The sequence below is a fragment of the Tachysurus vachellii genome, chromosome 3 (assembly GCF_030014155.1).
Source record: "Tachysurus vachellii isolate PV-2020 chromosome 3, HZAU_Pvac_v1, whole genome shotgun sequence".
Classification (NCBI taxonomy): domain Eukaryota; kingdom Metazoa; phylum Chordata; class Actinopteri; order Siluriformes; family Bagridae; genus Tachysurus; species Tachysurus vachellii.
In genome coordinates this window covers 1732917-1743417 of record NC_083462.1, presented here as the reverse complement: position 1 = coordinate 1743417, position 10501 = coordinate 1732917, and the positions used below count along the sequence as shown (strand labels likewise).

Below are 10501 nucleotides of genomic sequence, written 5' to 3'. Positions count from 1 at the left end.
ATGTGTGTGTAGGTGTGTGTAGGTGACAAATGTATAAAACAAAAGACAAACACAGGAAAACAGTCTGAAAGGGTTTTGTTGTTTATTTTAGAGCATTCCATAAACAATCACCACATCGTTCTGTCCCCAAATCCGACACTAAACATCTACATACAGAAAACAAACTCAATATAAAAATGGTGCTTCTAACTCCTGTAAGGTCCGAATCCTTCTGCTGATCTCACAAACACCGAGCTTAGTTAACGAACACTAGCATAGAAATGAAATGCTAACCCTAACCTTGCCTGTTTGACCAATCATCTATCCCCTTTCCCACCCGACCCCCCGTCTGTCTCACAGTAACCCCTCCATCTCCCTCATGAAGGCCTCGTACACCTGGTCCTTGGTCTTCATGTTGGAAGGGGCGGAGCTTGAGACAGACTGGGCGGGGTTTGCCGAGGGCATGGCTTTGAGGCCGTGTGCCACTCTCTCCTCCTCCCTCCTCCCCCCTCTCTCGATGGACATACCCCCTTGTGGACCAATTCGGTCTCGGCGCACACGCAGCGCCGTGGGAACAAATCGTGTCACTTCCGCTTTGGGGTTGATGATCTGCGGTTTTGCTGAAATAGTGGCGCCGCCCGATTGGCCTGCAGCTCCGGGGACGCTTGTGATGTTGGCACGCTTCTCTATGGTGTGGGTGGGTGGGTTAACAGGGGTGGGAACTGTACCTGGAGGCGGGGGCATCTGCAGAGACGACGGGCGGATAGAGAGAGAAAGGGAAGGTGGGGCTAAGATGGAGGGATCGCTGGGGGAGGAAGACAGGGCAGAGGAAGATGGGGGCTTCTGACGAGGAACAATGCTGGGAGGGGCACTCAAGACATTGGGGTTCAGAGGGGGTGGGAACATAGACATGGGCGGAGCCATCCGTGGAGGAACAGCACGAGGAGGAGGTGGAGGCATGCCTAAAAAAGTAAAATACGCAGGAGGATTACATACAGAATCAAAAACAACAGGCACCTGCATGCTGATTCTGATCTATTGTATTTATTTTTATTATTATTATTATTTGTAATGTTGCTTTAAGACAACACACAGTTGAAGTTCTGTCCAAATAAAATTAAATTGATTCCTATTTACTGCCACTAGCAGTTTTTAGTTAGTTTAGTTACTGCTGATGTTTAAGTATACGTGGCCTCATAAGGACTAGTAATGATACCAGCAACACACACCTGGTGGTGCAGGGGGAGGTAGCCTGGGGGGTGGTCCTCTTGGAGGTGGACCTGGAGGAAGGCCTGGTGGTGGACCAGGGGGTGGGCCTGGAGGTCGCCCAGGAGGTGGACCAGGGGGCAACATACGAGGCATAGGCCCCCTCATGGCACCAGGTAGATTGGGAGGTCTCAGGAACGGAGGGGCACCTGTAGATATGAACACAATCCAAAACACACACAGAGCTCAATTTTTCATATAGTTGTCCTGAATTCTCACATTGAGTACATTACTGATAATCCTGACTCACCTGGTGGAGGCCCAGGAGGTGGACCTGAGGGTGGACCTGGAGGCCTCATTGGAGGAGCAGGAGGAGGTCCTAAAGGAGGAGGGCCTGTGATTGGAGGTGGCTGCATGTGAGGTGGCGGCTGCTGCTGTGGTGGCGGCGCTCCCATTGGTGCTGACGGTGGAGGGAGTCTGTTCAGTGAGGGAGCGGATTGGCTGTCACCAGGGGGTTCCAAGGCCTCGCTGTCTGACTGATCAGAGTCTGTGTACTCCTCCTCTTCAACCTCCTCCTCTTCCTCAGGCACAGACTGACCTGCACACAAAGATTACTATTAGTATCCTAGTGTTGTGTGTGTGTGTGCGTGCGTGCAAGTGTGTGTGTGATGTGAACGAACTGGTACCTGCCATCCTCAACATCATGGCCTGTAGAGGAGTAATAGCCTTTGTTTTCTTCACAACCCTCTTCTTTCGCTTCTTTGCCGGTTGTGGAACATCAGCAAAGCGCACAGTGCGACCTAAACACCACCAACATAAACATCAGCACAACATGCAGTATGACACAAACCATCTTAAAGCAAATCTCTCTCTCTGTCTGACCTCTTTCCCGCTCGTCATCCCGCTCTCGTTCGTCCTGTCGGCTTCCCATGCCCCTCATCTCCATCTGCTCATCCCCCTCTCCGTCACTCTGGTCGTCCGAATCACTCTCATCCTTTCCTCTGTCTGAGCCACTATCGCTGTCTAGATCAGCCATGTCCACATCAGCCTCGCCTCCTGTATCTGACACATGCGAAAACACCTCAGATATCATGTGACCGAGCTGTGAATGTGGGTATAAGAGTTTGCAGGTTACTGTGCAAAGTAGACCTTTGGCAGCTGGGGATCTGAGTTTGGGGATGTTGCATTTGATAGCAAGCAGGTCCTACAAAGTCCAAAATCTGTCCATGATTTTAGAAGGAGGACTTTTGTTTGGCCTCAAATTGAAAAGTCTAGTCCTTTGTATTCTGGTGATTAAAAGATATGCTTTTGTCTTTGAAGGCTAGAAGGTCTTAAGGGGCTGGTGTATATGGTCCTGGGTTTAAGGTGTTGGACCATGAAATATCAGCCCTTGGACTCATATCTTCAGCAGTGTTCTTAAAGGTGGGGTCTCTGTTGTTTGAAAGCCAATGTTGACATTTGAAATCACCAAAACAAACACGCCCCTAACCCAAATGGGTCCCACCCCTGTATTAATAGCTCCGCCCACACATACATGCGTAACCCAGGCAACTAATGGAAAGAAATGTGTCTTTATCATAGCTGAAGGGAAGAACAATACGATTGCAGATAAACAAACAAGCGAAAATGGCACACAAACATAATCATGTAAAGGACAAAGACATATATTAGTTCTGTGTAACAAAACAAAACCAACGTTACTCACCTATCGAGAAGGAAAAAAGCGCCTCGGCGTCTTAAGTAAAGTTGGTCACATATTCACAGATTGGAGTTTCCCGAGTCAATAACTCCTGAGCTAAACACTGTTACTACACAAAACACGGTTGTAGCTGCGTCTCTACATTACTATGATAGAAAAGAGGTGTTATTTGTGTAGTAACAGCGTTTAGCTCAGGAGTTATTGACTCAGGAAACTCCAATCTGTGAATATGTGACCAACTTCCTGCTCCTTCAGTTCTCTCCAGCGCTGGAAAGCTGATCCTATATTAACACGTCCTACTTCTTACCTTATCGTAAGTCTTTCTTCACTTTCTTTCTTTGTTTTTATCCTCCATGTCAATGTTAAAACCGCTTTCTGCTAATGTCACACATGCGCACTGAACACTCTCTCCGCCCATATCGACAAGACCCGCCCCTTTCTGCTCATTGGCTACACGTTTGTTTTGTTTTTGTTTTGTTTGTCATCCCGACTCGGACAACGGAGACCCCACCTTTAAGGAGCTGGATCTTGCCATGTCTGGTTTTAGTATGTCTAGTCTAGTTCTGGCCACTGTCCATGTCTGAGTATATCTCCATATCTGATCTCAGTCTAATCAGGAGGTCTGATTTTAAATCAACAAGAAGTTTTGGGATGTCAAGTCTCATTGTGTGGAGATGCTGAACCTTCAAAATGTATATTCTTGGTCTGGACCTGGTTGAGGCCTGGGCTTAATGTCTAATTGCGTACCTGGTTTATAGAGCTGAAGTATCTGGGGTGGTGGAGGCCCAGGTGGAGGTCCAGGGGGTTTACGTCCAGGTGGTAACCGAGGAACCCCAGCAACCGCTGCCGATAACGCCGCAGTCCCTTTACTGAGACAGACAGGGTGTGTATAATTTATTCAGTGACACACAGGCCTCATCACGTAGCATGTGGCGATCACCACGGCACAATAATACTCAGATCTCTTTAGGACCTTCCCCTTATTATCCCAACCACAGACCCAATTAAAAGCCTTAAATAATCAGTGCAACTGTGGTCCAGACGTTCTGCACGATGAGACACGCTGATCAGAATAGAGTAACATTAGGGTTGCACATTCATAAAGTATTATTTATTTTATGTTATTCTTAATTTACCCAAATGTAGAAGTCTTTTTGAGGATTGATGGTGGCTGGGCTCCGGGCAGTGGGATGTCCTGGATGAGGACGCTGGAAGGTGCGTGAGGCATGTCAGGAAGAGGAATACTGTCCACCTCCACAGACTCGGCATTCTGAGAGAACGAGGATTAAACACAAAGACTTTAAACACAAGGTTACACACAGGTGACATGTTCTGTATATTACAGTTAGTAATGTCTAACTATACACAATATACTGACAAGTTCCACACGCTCACCTTGACAGAGTCGAAGTACAGGGATAACTGTCCTCGCTTGGTCTCGTACTCCAGCTCCAGTTTACGCAGCTCTTTATACGTCTCGGGGTTTTCTCTCTCGTACAGACGCACAATTCGCTCAAAGGTCTCGCGCAACTTCTTCCTCTTATCACGCAGCACTTTATCATTCAACAAGGGCTGCTGTACTGGGTTAAACTCTGAGACACACACACACACACGGATAGGGTTACGTATACTAAATAATTTCAATCTAGAACTTGCTTAAAAAGAGATGAGACTAGACCATGTGCTTCCACACAGGGACCAGACCTCAGATAGATGCATCCTTACACTGGGACACAAGCACAATTCACTGCAGTTATTTAACTAATCGCTTCCTTCTGGGTTCCAGGACGTCTCCCTCGCTACATGCTTTCAAATAGAAATCACTCATCAAAGCTTTATGGGAACCTCAGTCTCCACTAATCACTGTTTTATGGGGACCGGGCCTTGACTAACTAATCACTTCATTTTAGGCACTAAGACATTTGGGGTAAAAAAACAAGTAGTTGGGCACACACCCATCTCATCCAGTTTCTCCATGTCTCTGATGATCTGTCTGGGGTCCTTCATCTTCAGAACAGCAGCTCTCACCATCATCCTCTGTTTCTTGTTCTGTTTCACACACACACACACACACAATCAGTGTGATGCTACACACAGTACGTTATAAATTCACTCATTTTTAGTCATCACAAAACAGATGTGTTTACCTTCTTGAGCTCCCTCTTCCTGGCCTCCTTACCTACACACACACACACACACACACACACACACACACACACACACACACACACACACACACACACACACACACACACACACACACACACACACACACACACACACACACAGTGTATAATTAGAGTCAATTGTAATCACAGATGTAAATCTCTCACAGCTTGAAATCTGATTCCATTCTGTTTCATGAGGAATTTATTATCCAATGAATTACACTAAAATATTCCTGGTAGCCAGAATAAATCACTGTAATAAATAAACTGGAATTGTTTCTGTATCCTGTTTTTTTTTAACAGTTTAATCACCTGTAACAAGCTGTGTTTAGAGTGTGTGTACAGTACTTACGGGCTTGATCAGTAGGGTTCATGAACTTTCCACTCTTGGTGGACGAAGTGGATCGACGCCCCATGATGACCAACACACACCTTCACCTGAAGACACACATAGATACAGACACACACACACAGACATTATTGTTAATTTATTTAAAAATCCACATTACTGTTGCACCTGAAATAAAGATCCATGATTACAGTTGTGTTTTACTGAAAAAATAACTTCCAATAGATGGAGAAGGTCAGAGAGCAATTATATAATCACGTCAAACATCACAGGATTTCATCACACACGCCGAAACATACAGCAACTAAACGCCGAAACGTACAGCAACTAAACACCGAAACGTACAGCAACCGTTCCGCTGCTCTCTGTTTTACTGAAACTTGGCTCAGTCACTGGATCCCAGACAGTGGATTACTTCTCTGGAGCTTCCACTTACACCGAGCGGATCGCAGAACGGAGCTATCGGGTAAAACAGAACGCGGCGGAATCTGTTTCTACATTAACTAACGTTGGTGTACAGATGTCACAGTGCTGAATAAATACTGCAGCCCAAACCTGGAATCACTGCTCATTAACTGTAAACCCTTTTATTCACCACAGGAATTCTCCTCATTCATTCTGACCGGAATTTACATCCCACCGTAGGCTAAATATCAGGCTTAGAGCAAAAGAGAATCCAGGCTCTCTTTTTTATTATACGTGGAGACTTTAACAGGGCAAAACTTACACTCCAACTTCCCAAATACAGACAGCATATAAATCGTCCCACAAGGGAAAAAATACACTGGATCATTGCTACACAGTTCTGAAGGACTCATATGGCTCTGTACCCAGAGCAGCCTTGGGGAACTCTGATCATTGCTTGGTTCATCTTATATCAACATACAGGCAGAAACTAAAATCTACTAAACCTGCAGTAAAAACAGTGAAGCGATGGACCAGTGAGGCAAAGCACGAACTACAAGACTGTTTTGACTGCACTGATTGGAGTATGTTTGTGACTGGAACTGACAGCCTGGATGAACTGACTGGATGAACACTGTGACATCATACATCCGTTTTTGTGAAGACGTGTGTGTGCCAACCAAAACCTTCTGCAGATACAGTAACAACAAACCATGGTTCACAGTCAAACTGAAAAAAATAATTATTCCAGAAATTCTCCACTCCAAACTCCTAAGGCTCACTGTACCCACTTCCATCTGTCAGTGGATCACCAGCTTCCTAACAGACAGGAAACAACAGGTGAGACTGGGAGGTGTCACCTCCAGCATTCGGACAATCAGCACTGGTGCTCCACAGGGATGTGTCCTCTCCCCACTGTTATTCTCCCTCTACACTAATGACTGCACTTCAACTGACCAAACTGTTAAACTCCTGAAATCTGCAGATGATACTACGCTCATCGGTCTCATTCAAGATGGCGATGAGTCTGCATACCGGCAGGAGGTGAAGCGGCTGGTGCTACGGTGCAGTCAGAACAGTATGGAGCTAAACACCCTCAAAACTGTAGAGATGATAGTGGACTTTAGGAAAGACCCCTCAACACTACTCCCCCCTCACAATATCCAACAGCCCGGTGTCATCTGTGGAGACCTTCAAGTTTATGGAAACCAAGGAAGACCTGAAATGGGAGTGCAACATAAACGGCATCATCAAAAAGGTCCAACAGAGGATGTAGTTTCTACGTCAATTAAGAAAGTTTGGTCTGCCACAGGAGCTGTTGATGCTGTTCTACACTGCAGTCATTGTATCTGTCCTGTTCACATCCATCACCATCTGGTTTGGTGCAGCAACTAAACAGGACAGAAACAAACCGCAACACACAGTAAAACAGCAGAGATAATAATTGGCACCCCCCTGCCCACCCCCCAGGACTTGTACCATACATGAAACAGAAACCGGGCAGTAAATATCACCACTGACCCTTCACACCCTGGACACAACCTCTTTCAGCTCCTCCCTTCTCTCAGGCGCTACAGAACTCTGTTTACTAAAACTACCAGACACAGGAACAGTTTGTTTCCCCAGACAATCACCCTGATTAACACCTCACCATAATTATATTCACTGCTTCATATCTATAAGTGCTGCATTATCAGGACTGTCAGTCATCACATCATCTGTATATATTACACACTACTGCTGCTGTATATTGTACAAAAGCATAATATTACACAATATTGTTATTTACACTCACACTTTATGTACATAACTGATCTGTTATATATTCTGTATTTATATTTAATACATAATAAAATAATGTATATTGTATCACATCTGTATTGTCTTGTATAGTATAATATTTATTTAACAGCTGGAACCAAATTCCTTGTGTGTGTCAACATCAACACACTTGGCCAATAAAACAGGTTCCGATTCTGATTCTGATGTACAACAACCAACGGCTGAAACGTACAACAACCAACGGCTGAAACGTACAACAACCAACGGCTGAAACGTACAACAACCAACGGCTGAAACGTACAACAACCAACGGCTGAAACGTACAACAACCAACGGCTGAAACGTACAACAACCAACGGCTGAAACGTACAACAACCAACGGCTGAAACGTACAACAACCAACGGCTGAAACGTACAACAACCAACGGCTGAAACGTACAACAACCAACGGCTGAAACGTACAACAACCAACGGCTGAAACGTACAACAACCAACGGCTGAAACGTACAACAACCAACGGCTGAAACGTACAACAACCAACGGCTGAAACGTACAACAACCAACGGCTGAAACGTACAACAACATTTCAACAATTCTTTAGTCCACATTATTCCACTTTGGTATAAATGAGACAAATGATCTAACAGTTGTGTTATATAAACATACTGATCCAACAGTATTCATATTAACACACAAACCATGAAGCTAATCCGGTATATTTAATCTACACAACACTACACAAACACTACAACACAAACACAACACTACACTACAACACAAAGACAAACACAACACAAACAACACTACAACACAAACACAACAACACAAATACAACACTACAACACAAAGACAAACACAACACTACACAAACACAACACTACACAAACACAACACTACACAAACACAACACTACACAAACACAACACTACACAAACACAACACTACACAAACACCACTACACAAACACAACACTACACAAACACAACACTACACAAACACAACACTACACAAACACAACACTACACAAACACAACACTACACAAACACACCACTACACAAACACCACTACACAAACACCACTACACAAACACCACACTACACAAACACTACAACACAAACACTACAACACAAACACTACAACACAAACACAACACTACAACACAAACACAACACTACAACACAAACACAACACTACAACACAAACACTACAACACAAACACTACAACACAAACACTACAACACAAACACTACAACACAAACACAACACTACAACACAAACACTACAACACAAACACTACAACACAAACACTACAACACAAACACAACACTACAACACAAACACAACACTACAACACAAACACTACAACACAAACACAACACTACAACACAAACACAACACTACAACACAAACACAACACTACAACACAAACACAACACTACACTACAAACACTACAACACAAACACAACACTACAACACAAACACAACACTACAACACAAACACAACACAACAACACAAACACAACACTACAACACAAACACAACACTACAACACAAACACATTACAACACAACATTACAACACAAACACAACACTACAACACAAACACTACAACACAAACACAACACTACAACACAAACACAACACTACAACACAAACACAACACTACAACACAAACACAACACTACACTACACAAACACTACAACACAAACACAACACTACAACACAAACACAACACTACAACACAAACACAACACTACAACACAAACACAACACTACAACACAAACACAACACTACACTACAACACAAACACAACACTACAACACAAACACATTACAACACAACATTACAACACAAACACAACACTACAACACAAACACAACACTACAACACAAACACAACACTACAACACAAACACAACACTACACTACACTACAACACAAACACAACACTACAACACAAACACAACACTACAACACAAACACATTACAACACAACATTACAACACAAACACAACACTACAACACAAACACTACAACACAAACACAACACTACAACACAAACACAACACTACACTACAACACAAACACAACACTACACTACAACACAAACACTACAACACAAACACAACACTACAACACAACAACACAAACACAACACTACAACACAAACACAACAACACAAACACAACACTACAACACAAACACAACACTACAACACAAACACAACACTACAACACAAACACAACACTACAACACAAACACAACACTACAACACAAACACAACACTACAACACAAACACTACAACACAAACACAACACTACAACACAAACACAACACTACAACACAAACACAACACTACAACACAAACACAACACTACAACACAAACACAACACTACAACACAAACACAACACTACAACACAAACACTACAACACAAACACAACACTACACCACAAACACTACAACACAAACACAACACTACAACACTACAACACAAACACAACACAACAACACAAACACAACACTACAACACAAACACAACACTACAACACAAACACAACACTACAACACAAACACAACACTACAACACAAACACAACACTACAACACAAACACAACACTACAACACAAACACAACACTACAACACAACATTACAACACAAACCCAGCCGCTCAGATCAGCTAGCCTGATGCTAATCCCTACAGTGTATGCCATCTTCGCTAACTCAGTTATATATTAAATATTAAAGACTTTTTTCACCTCACACTGAGAGAAAAAACCGGGATGTAACCCTTTCCGGGAGATGAACTCGGTCTGTAACAGTTTCACCAGCACAGAGAATAAGAGCTAGCATGCAGTAAATCCGCCATGTCTGAGGCTTAAACACTCAATTACTTCCGCTTCTCTCC

General features: G+C 43.6%; 1 protein-coding gene across 2 annotated transcripts; it reads right to left on the bottom strand.

Moving 5' to 3' along the window:
• Positions 1–65: 65 nt before the first annotated feature.
• Positions 66–10501, bottom strand: LOC132842533 (WW domain-binding protein 11). 2 transcript variants are annotated; one of them, XM_060865259.1, is made up of 12 exons: positions 10353–10501; positions 5405–5490; positions 5032–5063; positions 4840–4933; positions 4280–4476; positions 4021–4154; positions 3632–3753; positions 2068–2241; positions 1872–1985; positions 1496–1783; positions 1209–1394; positions 66–941 (listed from the first exon to the last, which is right to left on the bottom strand). In XM_060865259.1, exons 2-12 carry the CDS (start codon positions 5466–5468, stop codon positions 334–336), a joined length of 2013 nt encoding a protein of 670 aa, XP_060721242.1. In that variant the 5' UTR covers positions 5469–5490; positions 10353–10501; the 3' UTR covers positions 66–333. The 2 variants fall into 2 exon arrangements, with proteins under 2 accessions (XP_060721242.1, XP_060721241.1); XM_060865258.1 differs by having other exon boundaries at positions 2068–2247; positions 10353–10500.

Coding starts and splice junctions, on each gene's coding strand:
- LOC132842533 (XM_060865258.1), bottom strand. CDS start 5,468: ATGGGGCGTCGATCCACTTCGTCCACCAAGAGTGGAAAGTTCATGAAC. Junction 1,986..2,067: donor GGATGACGAGCGGGAAAGAG/GTCAGACAGAGA, acceptor GGTGGTGTTTAG/GTCGCACTGTGCGCTTTGCT. Junction 1,395..1,495: donor ACCTCCTGGGCCTCCACCAG/GTGAGTCAGGAT, acceptor TCATATCTACAG/GTGCCCCTCCGTTCCTGAGA.